Source organism: Trachurus trachurus (assembly GCF_905171665.1).
Source record: "Trachurus trachurus genome assembly, chromosome: 4".
Classification (NCBI taxonomy): domain Eukaryota; kingdom Metazoa; phylum Chordata; class Actinopteri; order Carangiformes; family Carangidae; genus Trachurus; species Trachurus trachurus.
Window position 1 is genome coordinate 5,625,714 of NC_139898.1, and position 20,725 is coordinate 5,646,438.

At 40.8% G+C, this 20,725-nt stretch overlaps 1 protein-coding gene across 1 annotated transcript; it reads left to right on the top strand.

Annotated features, from left to right (window-relative positions):
* Positions 1 to 1,188: 1,188 nt before the first annotated feature.
* On the top strand, positions 1,189 to 19,375 carry LOC310984709 (desmoglein-2.1-like; the record flags this gene model as incomplete). The annotated part of the gene is made up of 11 exons (XM_083970023.1): positions 1,189 to 1,333; positions 8,280 to 8,421; positions 9,166 to 9,319; positions 9,453 to 9,587; positions 9,743 to 9,928; positions 11,374 to 11,762; positions 11,870 to 12,012; positions 12,389 to 12,610; positions 12,774 to 13,016; positions 13,357 to 13,487; positions 19,151 to 19,375. The coding sequence occupies 11 exons, from the start codon at positions 1,189 to 1,191 to the stop codon at positions 19,373 to 19,375; spliced, it is 2,115 nt and encodes a 704-aa protein (XP_083826149.1).
* Between the last annotated feature and the right edge of the window lie 1,350 nt (positions 19,376 to 20,725).

Here is a 20,725-nt window from a genome sequence, read left to right on the forward strand (position 1 = left end):
TTTTCATCTTAAATGACAGCAATTACAATAAAGGCTACTAAAATCATTACCTGAGCCCAGCCACTAAAAAAGACACACAATAAAATAGAGTACCAAGGATCATGGAACCTACTTGTGTGATCGCATTCTTCTGCTCCAGGATCCTTGCTGTCATCATCTGCATGGATCCCCATCTGGTTGGACATGCCGTTTTGAGCTTGTGCGTTGGCAGGTTCATCTCTAGTTGTACCTTCCGTAATGCCTTCTTCTTTTTCCAGCTGTAGGAAAATGCACTGACAATCTTTTTGCAGACCTTCATTGCCCATTCCACAGTGGCTCGATTTTTCAGAGCGTTTTCTGAAATACACACAAACAGACATGTTAAGAAAAGGAAAAATAGCTATAGCCATTAAACTGTAATTTTGTAGCTATAACGTTACTGCTGTAGCTCTATTATCTATTATTATTCAAATGTGCACACTTACCGATTGCCAGGTGCAGCCTGTGCCCAAAACATTGCACCCGCATCCAGTTATTGAGCTCGGCGGCTTTCACAATATTTGCGCCCTTGTCAGTTGTAATGGCGACATGGTCCTCTTCTCTGATGTCCCACACTGACAGCATCGTTCTCAAACCCTGTCCGACCATCTCCCCCGTGTGATCAGATGGGAAATATGCCGTCTCGAGCACTCTGGTGCGCAGTTTCATTGCCATTCAGTGCCATTTCTCATCGATATAATGCACTGTCAGACTGATATAGGGGTCCATAGTGCGACTGGACCAGAGATCGGATGTGGCTGCAATGTGCTTAACATCTCTCAACTCAGCAGCGACCTTTTCTCTCTCTGTTTTGTACATGCTGGGAATCACAGTTTTTGAAAAATACTTTCGCGATGGCAGGCCGTATCTCTTGTCGACGGTTTTCATGAGGTGTTTGAACCCCTTGCGCTCCACCGTAGCAATGGGAGCCATGTCTTTAGCTATATGGTAGCCTATGGCATTAGTGATTTCGATCCATCTTTTTGACGTTAGCTCATATTGTTGAGTATTAGCAAATGCTTCCGTTCACATAACACCGTGTGGAGACGTTCGTCATCGAGAGTTTGCTGTTTCAGTATCTGATTAAGAATTCTCCTCACAGAACGAATCTGTCTCTCCCAGATGCCTCCAAAATGTGAACCTGCTGGTGGGTTGAATATCCAGGTGATAATGTGGATGCCGTTGTTATGGCACCTGCACAACTACCTCCTCAACGCAGAGGACAATCAGAGGTTGTTGGAGGAGGCAGAAGAGCGAGGGGAACACACCTGCAGGAAGCCAGGAACATGGGTGGCAACTGAGGATGCAGGGATGTGTATGACACAAGAGAAAAACTCTGCGCATTTTTCCTCTCTCCTGAGGGCAGTGTCCTGGCAGGACCAGATGCTGTGAGTGAAATGCTGAACCACAGCTAGAGGGACTTGGATTTGAGGGGAGATAGATACACATTATTTCGGCCCTTATTTTGCTGTGTATATGCTTGAAATAAATGTGAAAGAAAATCAATTCATTTGTCATTATTTCATGGACTCTGACATCAACCTCTTGTTTAGATAGTAATTTACATGTATACTTACAATAAAGTAAAGTTAAGTCTTCACTGAACTATTTAAGCATTGCTAACCTCTTTATGTATGTTTTTTTTTTAAAGTGTTTTCATACTACATTTACCATGAGCCTCTGTGCGCACGGTGAAATTCTTGGACCGGCGCAAGACGGCTGTCTTGCCAAGAATGTTTTCATTCATCAAGAATGAAAGTCAGAGGTTCGAAAACGATCGCATACCATCGTAGTTCCGACCATACATGGCGATTTGGCGGCGTTATTCCCATGACTCGCCGGGCAGCGTCTGCGAAACCGAAAGTAAGGAAACACTGGTCGGCTCGCCCGGCATTTCCACCATTAATTAAAATAACAAAATACAATAGAGACAAAACAATATATTTATCTAAAATCTCGAAAATATTGAAAAAGCTAAATACAGCCGACCCTTTTATCCAGCCTTAGCACAATCCTCTTACCCAAATATGAATTCCTTTGGCTTTGATATCCATAATGACAATTTCAAAACAACACGGTTGATGTCACAAGAGAAGAAGCTTGGATAGCATACTACGTTTCTGTTCATTGCAGAACATTTGAGTGTTTATTTGTTCTGTTCTGGTCAGACTCTGTCTAATGTTGTTTAGCTGTTTTGAATTTATTGAAATCCGACGTTGTCAGGAACCATACAGGAGCATGAGGCAGGTGTTTTGCGGTCTTACAGAGTCAACAATATGCTCACACTTCTTTTTAAAGGTTTTTAACATTGATAGATTCTTCTAATCAAACCTCAACAGAGGAATCTGAATGTGGCCCAGTCACAGGTTTCAGGTGTTAGTATCATTAGAATTTCACTCAAACACATGCATTTAGTTGAGAATAGGCATGTTCCAAATCGCTGAAGGCATCAACAGATCACAACAACACAGCTCATACCAAGAAATGAGTCACAGACAGACACACCTGCCACTAACTGTAAGAATACCGCCTTATACCATCTGACTACTCTCATCAAAAGTGAAATAAAACATCTTTCAAACAGGTTCTGTCTCTCTTGGTTCTCATTGTCACTAAACCTCACCCAACAGCTTGAGAGCAAATTTACTGGTAACACATCTGAAAGCAAAACATGTTGCACTTGCAGCATCTTACAGGCTGCACAAGGACAACAATACTGCCATTGAAGCTAACCCGAGCAGCTAACTCGGATAGTTTGATGAAGCACTCCAATGGAGTTTCTCCAACAACTTACTTCACTCTAGCAGGGTAGTTCTTTTGTCCTCCTCTCTTCGAGCAACATTTCTGGCGCCAGTTTTCTTTTATAAATATTCACAAGAATTATCATGTCATGTGAGAAAATCAGAAGTGGCATCAGACTTCTCTGTCTGCCTGTTGCTCACCCTCCAACACTGATAGGTGCAGATTTAGGTTTACGGAACCTCAGAAATTCAATAAACTGCAAACTTTAAGAAATTGTAATTTCCACAACTACAAAAAATAGGCTGAGCTACGAAAGTAAAGACTGAAGATCAGATGCAGCCTCTGATGGTCATCTCAAGATGGGGGTGTGCATACATACTGCAGCATGGCATTCCCTGAAACAATTTTGTGTTTGGATGCTGTTTGTTGTGATTTGTGGGCTTGAGTTGGATGTGTGTGACTCAATTATATACAGTTGAGAGAAGCTACTTCATATTGGATTATCACATCAAGTGCCCATCACAAGCGACTTTTGGGACTCACAGCAGATACCAGCGGAGATAGCGAGACCACTGGTTTCTTGATGGGTCACCCTGCTGGGCAGCAGGCCTCAAAGGCAGAAGGGAACAAAAACAGAGTAGGGGTTACCGGTCTGGACACCTGGCTAATCCAAAGGGGTCCTAGCAGGCTACCGCTACCTACCCCCTTTGATGTGAGAGCCAAGTCCCTGTGAAATAAAATGGATGAGATGAGATTGGATCCATCATCACGCTCTACCAGCTCAATCAGCCGTGTAATGATTATCACCTAAACCTGGCTCAACCGTGCACTAGCTGCATGTGAGTGGGCGTTGCTAAGGTTTCAGCCCTGCTTGGCAAATGTTGGCCGAGGCAGAAGTGCAGAGAGACGACGCATCCAAAAGTTCTCATCCAGAATGTGAAGTAACAAGGAATAAAACAAAGACAATTTTCAAGCTGAGTTTACATGCATTTTGATTGATTGAGTACTTTTATTGTTAGAATCACTTATATATATTTTTCTTGCGTCCAAGACACTTGTTCCTCGTGACAAAGAAACATTACAAATATAAACACAATATAACACCAAAACAAAACACCAAACAACCATCAAACAAGATATCACATCAAACAATGCACCAAAAATATTTTTTTCGGTTCCTTTGTATTAATTTAAGTGCTTACTTTGCACGTTTCTGTCACACGCTCACTACCTCTCCCTCTTCCTCTTTGTGTGTGTGTGTGTGTGTGTGTGTGTGTGTGTGTGTGTGTGTGTGTGTGTGTGTGTGTGTGTGTGTGTCAGCACTACCCCTCTCTCATAAGCCGCCTCCTGTCTCCATCAGCTCACAGTCAGTCAATAACTTGTCAGGACTCTACTTGTTCTCCAGATACAGATAGCGGGCATTGCTCCAGTCATGGTTCGGGTTTCATGGCCCGAGTTTGCAACACTGTTGATTGTGGTGAGTACTTCAGTTCTTAAGTTTTTATGGTCAAATTTTCTAAAACTCAGAACCGAACCACATCTGTAACCCTTTATCCAGAATGCTTGTATACTGGGAATTGTGCAACATCAACCAAGAATCTTTGACTTTTCTCAAATTATTTACAAATCCTCACTTCCCGTTGTTAAATCTTCATTTCTGATGCTATTAATAAATGAGTCTAAGTTTGCACACCATAGGTTGGTTATCTTATCTTATATTTGAATGTTTCTGCCGGATTCAAGTGGATTCTGTTGTATAAAGTGCAATACAATCATAAGCAACTATCATAAAAATCCAATGTCATGTCCAGCCAATTGGAGTTCAGTGGCTGATCTAAACTGAAGAAGTTAACACAGCAGCCACATTGCCTGAGCCATTATTAAACTCAGGTTTGGCTCACTGATCACAGCTATATTTCTAGGGGGGACAAACAACAATTAGTGTTGGCTCAGTCTAGTAAAAAAAAAAAAAACCTATTGTCCTGACCTGCCCATATTTTACTGAAAAGGTTTATTTCCTAGGCGTGGTAGTGTGTGGGTGTAGCAGCTGCTCCTCTGCATGCAGCAGCTATACTAGACAGGTGGAGGCTTTTAAAAACACACCCTCAAACTGGCATTTTAAGCTGCCAATGTTTCTGAAGTCCCAAGAACTTCTCAAAGCAGGGTGCTTTTAGCCTTTAATTGACAGGTTAGTTGAGAGAGACAGGAGGGGGGAATGAGCAAACGGCAAAGGGGGTTACACCCCGCCTTTTCGAAAATAGACTTCCATTCTTCGTAACAGCGGGGTTTCCTATTTTTTCTAAAGACCCGGCGATTCTGATGGGGGGAAACTTTTAAACAGGGATCCTGAACACTCCTGTCATCTGTGTGTGTGCCTCTCTCTCTCTCTTGCTCGCTCGCTCCGGTGTGCAGTGTGTGTCTCTGTGTGTCACTCTGTGTGTAATGTGTTAAAATTCAGATGGTAGTTTATATAGGCTTGGCTGTGTTAAAGAAAAATAACATAAGCAGTAAAAGTAGAACATTTCATGGATCAAATTAAAAATACTAATGATATCTGGTGACACTGCAGGCAGCTCAGACAGACAGGGAGATACCTGCTGTAGGGAGAGGCCAGACAGAGACATGTCAATGCAGAAGATCAGGTAAGAAGAAATATAGACTAAAAACAGCATGACAACAATATTTTTTTAACCTGGTCCTACATGTCAGCAATAAATAAAACTACTAAGCAGAATAGAGCAGAGAGAGACAGGGAGAGAGTCCTCAAAACTATGTTCTAAAATAGCTAATTTTCATAAATTAATATCATGGGAAAAGCTTTAGAAAATTCTGAGGAAGGGATCTCAGTGTTTCCCATAAATGAACTTGTTTGGGTCCACCATAGGTTCTCAGAGGGGGGGGAAATTATATATTGTTGCGTTCCACCATCTCTCTTCTCTGTCAGTCTCATGTTGCGGCCATGGTATCAAAAGCATCTTTTTGTCATTGCATTGTCCCCCTCCATTAAATATGGAAGGAGGCTGAAAATCACAGGATATGTCTGTTCAGTAGTCCTGAAATGGGTGTTTCTCTTCTATAACACATTCTACATCTCGGAGGCCATGTCTTTCTGCATATGGGCTTCCTGCTCCTTTCAAACGGGGCAGAGCTCCGCGTGAAAAAGTTAGGAGCGATAGGCTACAGACCGAGGGAGAACTGGGGGGAACCGTGCAGGAAACAAGCACGTCGCACAGAATGCGCACCACTACGGCGTCGCTTTCGGTTGTGAGCGCACATGAAAGTAATGGGTTTGTGTGCACAAGAGACCCATCTGAACGGCCCCCACGCACACACGCACACCTGCTTTGACCAAGGCAGCGGCAGCGGCGGCCACAAACGCCCGCCGCCTCGCCTTGAACTTCAGCATCAACTTTTTTTTTATTTTGGAGCAAGGCTGTCATCACTCCACCCCCCCCCCCCCCCCCCCCCCGCCCGACGTTACGATCGTGCACCCCCCCCGGCCATCGAAGCTTCGATTTTGATCAATTTTATATCCGTGAAGCTTCGATTATCAAAATATGATAATCGGGTCAGCCCTACTAATTACATCTATTTTATTTAGCTCCAAGCTAGTGCTGTGGTGAGGGCCGACCTTGGAGACAAGCTGGTTAGGAAAAAAAGAGCTTGCTTCCCACCAATTACACTGAGGGAGAATGAAGACTACACACACCGAGACTCTATTGCAAGGGTGAGTAACTGCACCTCAACTCTCTTTAAAACACCCCCTCACAATTAAACAGTGCAAATCAACATTTTTTGATTATTCAGATTGTATTGTCACAAATAATACCTGCAATTAATAAAAGCAATAAAAGGAACTTGACACACGTTCCCCTTGATTGACTAATGAGAGGTAGAATAAAACAAACAGCAATACAGGCTGTGAAAGAAAAAGCTAGGTTTTAACTCTTTCAACGTGTGAAAAGTACATTTCAATCTAACTTAAAAACATTACACGTATATACAATAAAAATCTGTCTAATTGGATACAAAGTATGGATTGTTATTGTTTTTGTCTAATTTGTATCAAATTAGACAGACATTTGGACACAACAAGCTGTAATTTGTATCAGAGTACGGCTTATATTACATCTTATTAGTGTACTGTCAAATAAAGTGCTACCCATAGTAGAAACCCTAATAGCTCTCTGATCCAAGACACACAAATGACTGACTGTAAATGGAACTGTGTTTGCATGCAATCTTAACTTTGATACAACTTTGACAAATTGATTTAAAGTTGTGAATATTAGTCCTGGACAATAACGATAAGAAAACAACTCGATAAAACGCTGGATAATTTGACGTGTATGCACTAAATGCACAACATGCTCATTGAAACAGCCTGGATCATATCCCTGGACGCTATGAGTAAGAACATGAGCGCTGAAAGAGAGAATATTATAAACAAAGAAGGACACATTAGCTCGTGGTGTTAAACCTGTGGGCTATAATAACCTAAGATGCCTATCGAATTGTTTATCACAGAGAGATGTGCAACCCTAGAAAACACTTTGTTTTCCAAAGCTCCTCGTTGTCCCTTTAAAAGGGAAATAGACAGGCTTTTCAACAGTATAATAAGAGTTAAGACCAGGAAGCATTGTTACAACAAAGAAATAATCTTCTAAACACAAATTTCCATATTTTCTGTGCGATGTTTAGTTTATTTATATGTAAATGTGTTATTATCTTGTTGTTATGTTATACTATTTTATCACCAGCTGGATCCATTTGGAGATCTTTAAAAGGAAGTAAGCACATTGGAGGAGGAAATTTGCTCAAAGGGAAGATGAACATTGCACTGATGGTTAAGAATTTTTTGTGTGTGACTGTCAAACTTTACAGCTTCTAGTTCTAATTTATCTTGCACAAACATGTTTGTTTCTGATGTGTTAAAATTACACAGTGAAATCAGACCCTGTTCAGATGACTCTTCTTTCTGTTTCAGGTTTATTCATATCTTGATAAAGGCAAAGGGAATATTCGCTACTTTCTGGAAGGCATTGGTGCAAACCAGTATCCATTCAATGTGTTTGTTGTCGACACTATAACTGGATTAATTCGTGTGACAAGAATACTTGACAGGGAAGTCATTCCTGAGTACATTGTGAGTGATCTATTGCAGCTTCTCTTTTGCTCTACTTTATTTTGATATTTTTTTATCAAATATATATTATTTGATAAACAAAGAAAAAAGTTACCGATTGCTCACAGGTTTGTTCAGGTGCTCATGAAGTTGAAAAGTCAATGGCGTCATATTTTAATAAGAGATATGCCCTAATTAAGTTAAAGGCTTTTTAAAGAAATTCCTTGGCTCGGTCGGAGTGCCTGAAGTAAGCTTTTTTGCTTTTGCTCTTTTCATATATTATTTGATATTGACATATTTAACAACCATTTGCTACACCGTCAGACTCACAGGCCATTTGTGACAAAGGCTAAAGGTGACAAGAGTGTTTTGCCTGTGTTGTTTCAGCTGACAGGTGTTGCTAAGTACACTGATGGCCGGCTGGCAGAGAGTAACATTTACATACGGAGGATCATCGTTGTAGATGAGAATGACAACCCTCCAGTGTTTGGAGACATCCCGCAGGGAGAGGTGGATGAGCTCAGTGCTATAGGTTAGTGTTTCTGGTTTGTGAACTAATCTCCATCCTTCTATGTGCTGACAAAGTAATCCTTCATGGCTTTATCACAAAAAAAGTCAAACGTTATCTTTTTTTCTATCCTGTTTCATCTCTCCACTCAGCAATTTATCGGTGCCCTGTAGAGCTGTTTGCATTCATTGCCCTGTATGTATCATGAAGGTGTAATAAATATGTTGAATGTATTTTCTTCCTCATAAAGCTTTTACAAAGCTGTTTTTGACATTAGCTCGTGGAGTTTTGTGCAGAATGTGAGACAAATCTTCCTGGAAAGGATAAATAAACTTATTCTAATGTAACATCACTGCCACCCACTGATTGTTGAAATATTGTGCAGCTGTGAGTACGCATTTTTGTGTACTGCGTAAAATGTAAGCTTGTCCGATACACATGCACATAAACATGACAGACAAAACAGGAATAGACTCACCCAGAGAAAACTCATGTGGCCTTTGGAGAATTTGTTGAGCAGTGTTATGATGACTGGGTCTTTCCTTGTTGTCCTTGTCTTGTTCTTGTATTGTGCGCGCACACACACACACACACACACACACACACACACACACACACACACACACACACACACACACACACACACACACACGCACACACACACACACACACACCCCGCCCCAGGGATCAATAAAGTTTAATTCATTCAACAACACAATAGAGAATTTGTCTTGTAAAGATCCCACTGTTTCAATTTTGTTTTCAAAGGAACCTCAGTCATAAAAGTCTCTGCAACTGATGCTGATGAACCAGGGAATGAGAACTCTGAGATTGCCTACAGCATCATAGGTCAGGATCCACCTTGTGACATGTTCTACATTGACGCTGATGGGACCCTCAGGGTCAAAAACGAGTTGGACAGAGAGGTACAATATGAAACACAGCAACATGTTTAGTTGGCTGAGGTGGAACCATGCAATTTCTCATTCCTTGTCACTGAGAACAATGTGATGCAGAGTCTTCCTCTCTTAGTTATTTATGGTTATTTTATTAATTCAGACAGCAGATCAGTACACTCTTACAGTGAAAGCTCAAGACCTCAACGGGAAGCCAGAGGGACTCACTGCAACCACCACTGTTACCATTAATGTCCGAGACGTAAATGACAACCTTCCCACTCTGGAAAAAGAGGAGGTAGCTTTCTTTCTTTCACTTGACAATGTCAACATATTATTCTGTATATTGGTGCAAAAAGAAATGGTTTCCTGATAGGCTTTCAGAATTAATAAGAAATGTGGATGTGAGAGATGGCAGATCCTGATACATTTCATCATGTGTTTTACTTGCAGTATGAGGGCAGTATTGAGGAGAATACTGAAGGTGTGGAGGTGATGAGACTCAAAGCAGAGGACCTGGACCTGGAGGGGACAGAAAACTGGGAAGCTGTGTTTGATATTGTGAAAGGCAACGAGGCTGGGTACTTCAGCATCAAAACTGACCCAGACACCAACGAGGGTATCTTAATGCTCGACAAGGTACTGCAGCTTCAGTTCAGAAGAAATATGTGTTGCAGTAACTGTGGTAAATGCAGTAAGCATGCTCCATTTTCCACTAGAAAAAGGAGTTGTGACTCACAGTAAGACACGCACACAAAAGAAAAACTCAAATGGAAAGTCATATGCTCATCAAGAGATGTGGAGGACCTGTGTCAATTACGTTTAAGCCTCTCTTAGAGACAGGGTACCACAGAAACGTCCCTCATAGGAGTTGCTAAGTCATCAAGGAAGTGGAAGGTTTGCGAGGCAGGTCAGAGAAGCAGAGCCTGCCATCACACTGCAGGTGAGATATACGGTAGATACTAGGAAAGCCAGTCCGTGTCAATGCCAACCTGTGAAATTCTGATCCATTGAGAGGATGTGAAGAGATGGTTGAAGGAGAGAGGGGAAAGGTTATTCATCTGATCAAGGTTAAAATGTTTACGAAATTGTATCCAGGTTCTAATGGATTTAGACACAACAGGATTGGAAAAAGTTAGTAAGAGATAGGGGAAATTGATGCATGAGATGAGAGCTCCGTCATTGCCCAGGGAGGCCCGTTTTTGTAAGAGAGTGACGACACCCAATATGCCAATTTGGAAATATTTGATGCCAAATAATAATGGAGGAAGTTTGGGAGACCCAATCTTCCTTCAGATTTAGGTCTTTCCAGATAGATTTTCTTTATATGAGACGTAGCATGATTTCATATGACATACTTATTCATTTCTTTGTTAATAAAGAAATGTTTTGGGAGCAAGACAGGGATTGTTACAAACATATACAGGAATCTAGGCAATACTCTCATCTTGAGGGGCGTTAATGCGTCCCACCAGCGATCAGTTCTCTTGGTTTGTTCTAGTAAATTATCAAAGTTGGTCTTTTTGAGTGAATTAAATGAACAAGCTGTTAAACAGTTAACCCAAAGAACCCCATAGTGAAACAAGGTGGTGGGAGTAATATGCTGTGGGGATGCTTTAGTGTGCCTGGAAATGGGAATGGGCTGGGATTGACTTGTTGAAAACCAAAACAAAGAACTGCACACTGTTATCCAGCAAAAATGATAGACCACTGATTTTTGTGAAATAATTAAATTTCAGTGTGCAAAATAAATTAATGCAAGTATTCAAAATAAAGCTATGATGTTTGAAAAAGCTATGTTAAAAAAGTTTAACAGTTAAAGGCCTCTCACTTCTTTTATATTATTATTATGTAGTATGCAGGAGGGCCTAATGATGGTGAGGAATTTGGCAAAGGCAAGACATTCATTATTTATTGACAAAAACCTGCCGGCCTCTTTTATATTCAAAACAAGTGAAAACAACACACCTAACCTAAACATTATGGCTGTACACAAAAATGTATTTAGTGCTGTTGGATTTACAAATGTGGATAACATTGTTATAATAATGTGTTCTCTTTGTGATTGTGTGTGCATTTCACAGGCTTTGGATTATGAGGATGTCAAAGATCTTCACCTGGGAATTGCTGTGAGAAACAAGGCTGCACCATTTGGATCTTGGGCAACTGGCTTTGGAAGGGGAGGGGGAGGAGGAGAAGGCGGAAGTAGGTGTGGTGTAGGGGGAGGGGGTGGAGCAGGGGGGACAACTAATCCTGATGGAGAAGATGGATTTGGAGGATCATCATGGGGGACTACATTGAGAATCTATTCAATCAAAATAAGGGTGAAGGACCAGCCTGAGGGTGCACATTTTAAGCCCAAAGTCAAAGCCATTTCCATGTCTGAGGGAGACACCTCTTTCAACATTAATGACGTTATTGCCCGCTACCCTGCAATTGATGGAGACACAGGGAAACCAGCTGAGAATGTCAGGTCAGTGAATATGCAAGTACACACACTCCTTTACATTTAAAACTATAGGGTCAGCCATGTTCTCAACATCCAATAAGATTAACTGACCCAGTATTTTTTTTCTATAGGTATGCCATGGGCTCAGACCCAGGCAACTGGCTAACTATCAACCCAGAGACAGCTGAAATCAAAGTGAACAAGCCGCCTGACACCAAGTCCCCCCACATGGTCAATGGGACATACTTTGCTCAAGTGCTCTGCATTTCAGAAGGTATAAAATTCCAGCACACAGTAAAATAACATTTGGTACACCTTCAAATTGAATTGGTAATACTGTGGGCCATAATATTTAAACCTGTTGGATTTTCATATTGTAATTCTTTTCCAAATAAAAACAATATAAAATAGGGGCACCACTGACACCTACTTACATATAATATCTGCACAGATTGTGTAAAGACTAGGGAACGCAAACTCATATCAATGAAGCAAAGACCAGCCATCACAGAGTCATCACAAGCCAGACAACCTGCTGTCAAGTGGCAGGAAGAGTGAAGTGTTTGTCTCTGAACTGGTGTCTGAAGAAAGAAATGGTATATAAAGCAAATGCTGAATGATATGTTCTCATTTATGCTTTGCCAACCCAGAAGTTCCTGCTAAGACAGCCACTGGCACTGTAGCCATCCAGGTGGAGGATTTTAATGATCACTGCCCCACCCTGACCAGTAATATCCAGACTATGTGCACCACGGCTGATGCTGTTGTTGTGAATGCAAAAGATGAGGATGTCTTCCCCAACGGACCTCCCTTTGACTTTGTCATTGTCCCAGATGGCACTAAAGGAAAGTGGCAAGTGGAGTGTCTTAATGGTGAGAAGAGAATACTGTTGTATTGCTGTATGTAGGAAAGAAACAAGTGTTTCACAGTTTGAGATCACAAAAACGTGCAAAAGATTCAGAACCTTTTGCACCTTTTTGCATAAAGCCTTTTGATTTTCTCTGCTTTTTGATTTTCTCTGCTTTTTCTCATTAGACACTGCAGCTATCCTCAGGGCCCAGGAGACCATGTGGCCTGGTTCCTATGAAGTGGAATTCTTAGTGAAGGATCAGCAGGGACAGGCCTGTCCAGAACCTCAGAAAGTGAAAGTCCAAGTTTGTACCTGTGAGGATGAAGTGGTGTGTGGAAAACGAGGTGCCAATGGTCAGCTTAGCAAAGGAGCAGAATTTGGGCCTGCAGGCATTGGACTACTCTTCCTGGGTCTGCTGCTGTTAGCATGTAAGTATGGCCACATCCATAAATTACTTGTGGCATCAAGGATAGGTACATATACAATACTGATAATGTCTTTTGTACAGAATTATTCACTTGTCACTGGACTATTCTTTTTACAAATACATAAACAGATCACTACCCAGAGTGTGTCTGTACAGACTATTATTTCCTGTATGTATTGTAATATAAACTGCTGGAATGTACATATTTTCTGCCACGTATTGCTCTTTTTGCTTCATATTTATTTATTATCTGTGTCTGCTGCTGGAATACTGTTAAATTTCCCCATCGAGGGACAAATAAAGGATTAGCTTATCTCAACAGTTTGCTGTTGTCTTCACAGCCATTCCACTTTTGCTGCTTTTCTGCCAATGTGGAGCAGCTGCGGGTCTGCCAGGGGGATTTACCAAGATGCGTTTTGACACCAAATCAAACCTCATTAACTATTGCACTGAAGGCCAGGGAGAGAACACGGTAAGACCAACATATTTAGCTTTTTGAATACACTGACTGGTCACTTACTGTTATGCTTGTGCACAGATGCCATCTCTATTTAGATTTAAACCCAGAAGTATGTGATAACTATATCAGATTGTTTTTTTTCATAACCATTTGTTATATTCAGCTTTATGTTAAAATCAATAACAAAAATGTTTCCCTCCCTCATCAATTTACACTCACCTCACCACAATGTTAGCATAAACCAGGAATTTCAGATATTTTTGCAATGTGATTAAAAAAGGAAAACTGAGATATCACGTAAACACCAACTGTGAGTAACTCTGTGCAGTGTGTCATGTCATGTGTCTTTCACTGAGGAGAAAGTTAAAGACACATGACAGGCTGCATAGAGTTTAGGTGGTTGTTTGCAAACTCTATGCAGCCAGATCTGTGCCATGCTAAAATTTAGTCTATGAGCTTTTTGGGCAATTCCTTTGACCTCATGGATCTCATTTGCTCTAATATGCAAATTAGCCGTTAGGCCTTATTTAGACCGGTGTGTGTCTTCCAAATCATGTCCAAACTATTTAATTAAACACCACTGGACTCAAATGAAGGTGTAAAACCATCTCAAAGATGAATAAAAGAAATTAACGGCACCTGAATGACTTATTTGAGAATCACACACAAGGGTCTGAATACTTATGTTTACGTGATATTTCAGTTTTTCTTTCTAAAATTCTGGGTTTTTGCTGTCATTATGGGGGGGTGAATGTGGTTTTCCATTATGTATATTTGGGCACATCCCTACTTGCTGTTGAGACCGAATCTACTTGACTACTAAGCAGCAGAAAAACCTTTAATTTCTCTAATACTTGGATTTATGCTAATTACAGGAGATGCGACATCTGAACATGCCGACATAGATGGGGGGACATTTCCATCAAAGTGGATGGTACTAACATCTTGGGCATGTCATAGCTGATGACTTGAATGATGTCAGAGACATGTATAGACAATTCTGTAAATGATATGGCCAATCAAACTTGTTGCTGGGTGAATTTAGTATGTGCTCTTGCAGTATAAAATGTTCTTTGTTCAGGGCCTATTGTACTCTCATCTGTGGTGGGGATATAAAAAATAGTAGCATGAGGAGGGTCACTGTGTCCTTCAATGATGCCGTCAGACTGTCAGGACAGAATTAATATCTTCTCTGCAGGACTGCTTAACAGCGATCAAGGACTGGATGGCCAGTAGCTATTTGCAATTAAATGATGCAAAAACTGAGGTTTTGATTATTGGCCCCGAATGCTTGGCCTCTAAAGCTGTCACTTGCTTAGGGGCCCTTTCTGCTAATGTGCGCACCAGCTCTAGAAACCTTGGTGTTATTTTTGACCAGTCCATGATCTTTGATGAACATATAAAAACTATGCTTTTTCCACCTTAGAAATATTTCAAAACTCAGCTCAATTGTGTCATACTCAGAACTGGAAATGATCATTCACGCTTTCATCTCCTCACGCTTAGATTGTTGTAACTCCCTCTTCACCTGCCTCAATAAAGCCTCACTAGACCGCCTTCAGTTAATTCAAAACGCTGCCGCCCGACTTCTGTCCAGATCCCACAAATTTTCTCATATCACTCCCGTCTTAGCAACCCTGCACTGGCTCCCGGTAAATTTCAGAATCCAATACAAAATCCTCACCCTTACATACAGAGCCCTCAACAGTCAAGCCCCCCTATACTTAGCTGATCTCCTCTCTGTTTACCACCCTGTGAGGTCACTGCGATCTGCTGGAAGCCTGCTACTCCATGTTCCACACAGCAGACTAAAAACCAGAGGCGATAGAGCTTTTCAGTCAATTGCTCCAAAATGGTGGAACTCTCTCCCTTTTGAGTTACGAGCCGCTTCTTCTGCCGACAAAACAGTTAAAGACGTATTTGTTCAGGCAGGCATTTCAATAAGCCTGGGGTTATTGTATTGTGATATTGTATTGTGATGCTGTACGTCTCTTCAATTGTGCTGCTGCTTTGTTGTAATTTACTTTGTATAATAGTGGTATGATGTTTGTATTTTTTATGTATCTGTGAAGCACTTTGTGAGTCTTCTCTGTGAGAAGTGCTATATGGAAAATTTTACTTTACTCTTTTTACTTACTTACTTCTGCTTCGTGTCCCCAGATTGCACAGTGCAAGCCAGCTGTTTGTGAATGGTTCCCTTGAAGTTCTACTAAGACACCTATGTATAAATTCATGTCTTGATAAAAGCTTATTGAGGAGCTTTTTAAAATGTTTAATTGCTTTGGTTTGTACCTTGTACGTAATCTGTGTTTGAAATAAAATATCTTCTTCATCAATAAGGGCTTTTCTAAGACTTTGTGCATGGAACACAAGAATCTGCTGCTTCTAACATTACCTTTCAGAAATGTGATCAACAAGGTTGAGAACCCTCCCCTTCCCACCACTTAAAGGACAATTCCGGGCAAATTCAACCTGGGGCTATAGTTTCCTGATATCTTAGGTCTAAAATAAGATTTTCGTTTTAATTGCTCCTATTTTGCAGTAGTTCTGTCTGTCCCCTCATCACTACGGCAGCGATGAATGGGAGCGGACTGGTTTTAATGCAGTAGAACAGTTATCTTGCAAATTACATGGTAGAGAGATAAACCCAAAGAGAAGGAGAAATAAATAATAATTATAGCAGCTGTGCAGCAATGGTCAGGGCCGGGCAATTTTTTTATAGGCAAAATTAGGCAATTTTAAAGTGAAAGTTCCAAAGCCGTAGCACATGGTTGATCTGTTATGAATTTATTTTCAAAGTTTTTGCCCGTAGTAGGGTCACAAAACAGACTCCCCCAAACCAATGGGTGACGTCACAGGTGCTACGTATGCTTTATACAGTCTATGCTCCTAACTCACTGAGCTAATTAGCTGGAAGTGAGACCTGGTACGTGGCTGACTCAGGTAGTCACCAGCCAGGCAGCAGCTGTCAAGGCAGATTTCAAAAATTGTCAAATTGTCAGAAATTTTGTTATCTAATCAAGATCTGATAATACATTAATTGCGTCTTGACAGCATGGAAATGTTGGTGATTTGTTTTTAATGATGAGTGTTTTGCTTCATAACTCTTACATTGACTGCAGTTGTTCCCATGAGAGCAGAATTCAAAATATTCTCAAAAATTGTTTGACTGTTTACAGTCAAACGTTTTCATGCACTGTAGGCTAAATTTTTGATAAATCAAAAAGCTGCTGCTCTCTAGCAAGTTTGGTGTCAATTGAGCAAAAATTGTGGAAGGCGATAGGTTGAATAAGTTTTACAGATTTTGAAAAAAAAAAAACAGAGTGATGGACTTCATATTATGTGAAGAGTTCAAGTGGACAAAAGTTTCAGCAGAATTGGGGCTACATTAAAAACCTAAAAAATCAGCATGGGATCAAATACTTATTTTCGTCACTGTACTTTGAGTACAAGTGTGTTGAAACCACCGTTTTACGACCACTCCAGGCAGCTCCTCCTTCACTCATACAGCTCATCGAAGAAAACGTACTTTAAATTATCTGTGTCAAATAAATATTCCTTTATCAAAACCATATTATTTCAAGTACAGAATGGCAGGTCAGCACACACAGATATTGGTTGGATATTGCATATTCGCGGTAACAAAATGCGCAACACGCTCTCATGGATATGGACCATGCTGAGGACGGCTTCTCTGTCCCACATGTTGTAAGTGGACAACCCTGGTTCCACGTGGTTAAACACCAACCCTCTAAAAAAAAATATTTTTTATTTTATTTAACCTTTTTATTTAACCAGGCAAAAATCATTACATTAAAGCAGAAGTAAGCGATCTGGTCGTTTTGGCTAACTTCTTGTCAGCCGATGGAGTTAGCAGTCCCCGCCCTCGTCATGGATCGATTGGTCCTCGTCCCTACGTCACCACATTCATGTGCATCCCTTGGCTGCACACACAGCCCTTCATGCCGTTCTCTCTCCTCATTGGATAAAGATAGATAGATAGATAGATAGATAGATAGATAGATAGATAGATAGATAGATAGATAGATAGATAGATAGATAATCTTTTATTACGGACTCAGGTCCATTATGGGGAGACAATACAAAAACACATACAATACAAGATAAAAAACACCATCATAAATTTAAAACACATACAGACACCTGTTCCAGTGTCTCCAGAGACCTGACAAGTATTTTGTATCACTGTGTGTAACTAGTGCAACTATGATGCTATTGCTTGACTGATTAAGTTGGCACCTGAACCTGTACATGTAATTTCTTAAAAGAGCATGAAAGGTGGATACATTACAAGATACAAACATATGACTCGCGCTTGTCCATCTTGGGCGCCTAAGTAATATTCGAAATGCATCATTGTAAGCTACCAACAGTTTTCTCATTTTTGCAGCACTGTACTTGCACCACAAGTGTGCTGTGTACAGTGTAGTACAATATGATCTGAACAAGGCTATCTTTACATCCTCTGTACACTTATTGAATTTCCTTTTAAGCATATTAGCCTGTGCATAGAGTTTACAACACTGACGTTGAACGTCATCATCATCACATAGATCTTCTCTGATTATGTGGCCCAGATATTTAACTTTTTTCACAACACCAAGTGCTTGACCAGCTAAGAAAAAGGAGGGGAATTGTGTATTCGTATCCTCCTTTGTTTTTACAATCATAATCACACTTTTTGCTGAATTAAACACAATATCAAACTGCATACTATAACAAGAACAGATTCTCAGCAGTTGCTGTAGCCCAACACTAGAGGGCAATATAATGACCAAGTCATCAGCATAAACCAAGTGATTAATGAGTCTGTCTCCCACTATACATCCAGTCCTGCACTGGTTCAACTGTCTAGACAGATCATCCAAATACAGATTGAAGAGGACAGGTGATAGGATTCCTCCTTGTCTCACACCATTAGCTACAAGGAAGGGTGCAGATAAACTTGTACCCCATCTAACATGCATATTTTGATGTACATACCAATAGTGCAATATTCTAATCATGTACGGTGGAACACCGCGCTCCTGCAATGTGACAAACAGCTTTCCATGATTGACTTTGTCAAAGGCTTTGGATGCATCCAGAAAACATAAAAACATTGTACTATTTTTTGTTCTATACATACTAACCATCTCTTTCAATGCATAAATGCACAAATCTGTGCTGTGTTTACTTTTGAAACCAAACTGGTTATCTGTGGTGATTACATATTGTTGGAGTCTATCCAGGAGAACTTGTTCCAGTACTTTGGAAAGTACACTAGCCATAAAGGTAAAGGTTGTAGGATACAAGGAAAGTTTTCTCCTCGGCTTGCAGCAGAGCAGAGTGACTGACAGACCCGTGTTTCAGACCAAACACTCTATATAAGTGATTGCTGTCGTAAGATATAACTATTTAAGACTTATATTAACACAAACATTCCGCTTACTTCTGCTTTAAGAACAAGTTCTTATTTGCAATGATGGCCTGACAAAAAGCACACGCTTCTTGAAGGGAGGGGGAGAGAGGGCTGTGAAAAAAAGTATTGGTTAAAATCATTTACAGTCAGTCAGATCTGACTCATTGTTACGGCCCCCAGCCGATAGTCCTTGCTATCTAGGCCCGAGTGAGCGCTCCTGTTTTCCCCTGCCCCATCTCTGCTTGTTCTACAGGTCTCGCTTCCTGCCCGAGTGAGCGCTCCTCCTGTTGTCCACTGCACCATCTCTGCTTGTTCTACAAGTCCCGCCTCCTGTCTCAGCCATTGGTCCTCCACAGCTGCAGCGAATGAGCCTGACGAGCTGGCAAGGAGCGCTCAGTTTGAAATAGCAGTGCTCTTCAGCCTGCTTTCGGAAGGGCTATCACTGTGTAGTGTGGTTGTCCTCCCCGTTTGCTGTTGAGCTGTTGTTCTGTGCTGTGATTTGAGTTGTGTTCTGTGTTCTTTTGGTTGTGACTCTTGTGATTCTGTTTGAGTGTTATTGAAACTAAACCTGTGGTGTTGTGAGATACCTCTAGTAGCCTTTGTTTAGTTATTATCTTTTTTGTTAGTTGTTAGGAAGCAGTAGGGGTGCAACTGCCAGTTATTTTGGATCCCCCTTTTCTCCAGTTTTTTGTTAGGTTAGGAAGTTAGACATAAGTATTGTAATCTTATTTCTTTCTTTTTTCCTCCCAGGGCAAGCTAGTGACTGGTTGAGAAAGAGTTTCTTTTGTTTGTTATTTTGGCCTGTGTTCACCCCGAAGATATGCTTCACTTTGTTTTCTGTTTTATTTCGTTTTGACTGTGTTTTGATTGTGTCCACCATGTTGTACAATACTCAGAAGCTGTGTACAATAAATTACAGCTTTTCTGATAGTGAACCCTTGTTCTTTGTATCATTTATGTTGTGTCCCTGTTCCCCTTGACCGGGGCATAACACTCATCCTGACACCTTACAGAGCATTTAAAATGATTCCCGACAATTTGTGACGATGCGCCACGGGCGCAAACTGCGCCAAAGCACCTCTGTCTGTTTGGAGATGACTGCATCCATCCTGCAACTGCTTGGACAAGCTGAGAGGTAAAGTGGGCAAAATAATTATTTAATCCCCTGTTGATTTTTGCCCTCATTTCACTTGGAAAATAATTTGTTGCATTATTTAATTCCATCAGCCTCCTTACCCACAGCATTACGCATTTAAAAAAAAAATAAAGAATCTGTATTTAAACTCAATTTGTCTGACTTATATTATCTCATATAATGCATGTGATATGCAGCCTGTCTGGCTGCATAGCATGCTTTAAAAATCCACATTGTTTAGTTTTTTTTTTTTTACCTACAGAGGCAGCCATTGTTCTACCTGTGCAATGCACCCTGGGGGCAGTGACCTAAAAAGGTTGCACTAGGGAGAAGAGCCGTTGGCGCCGGCGTTGTTTACCTTCCGGTAGTATCATCACAATGCCACGGGACCGGTGGAATACGCCGGCAACCATTTGACGTCATTACCAAGAATGCTGTGCAATGTCAATTCAATGGCAACCTCCGGGTGAAATTATAATTTCAAATTTTATTTAAAAAAAAAGAAGAAATCAAGAATGAATTCCGTATCATATTAATATGACTGATACCAACATGAATCTTATACAGCCTACAGGTCATCATAGTCGGGGTTCCTTTTAAGCCTTAAAGCAGAAGTAAGCGATCCGGTCGTTTTGGCTAATGCTGCGTTCCAGGCAGGCTTTTGAAACTGTAAATTACAGCTTCATGTCACAA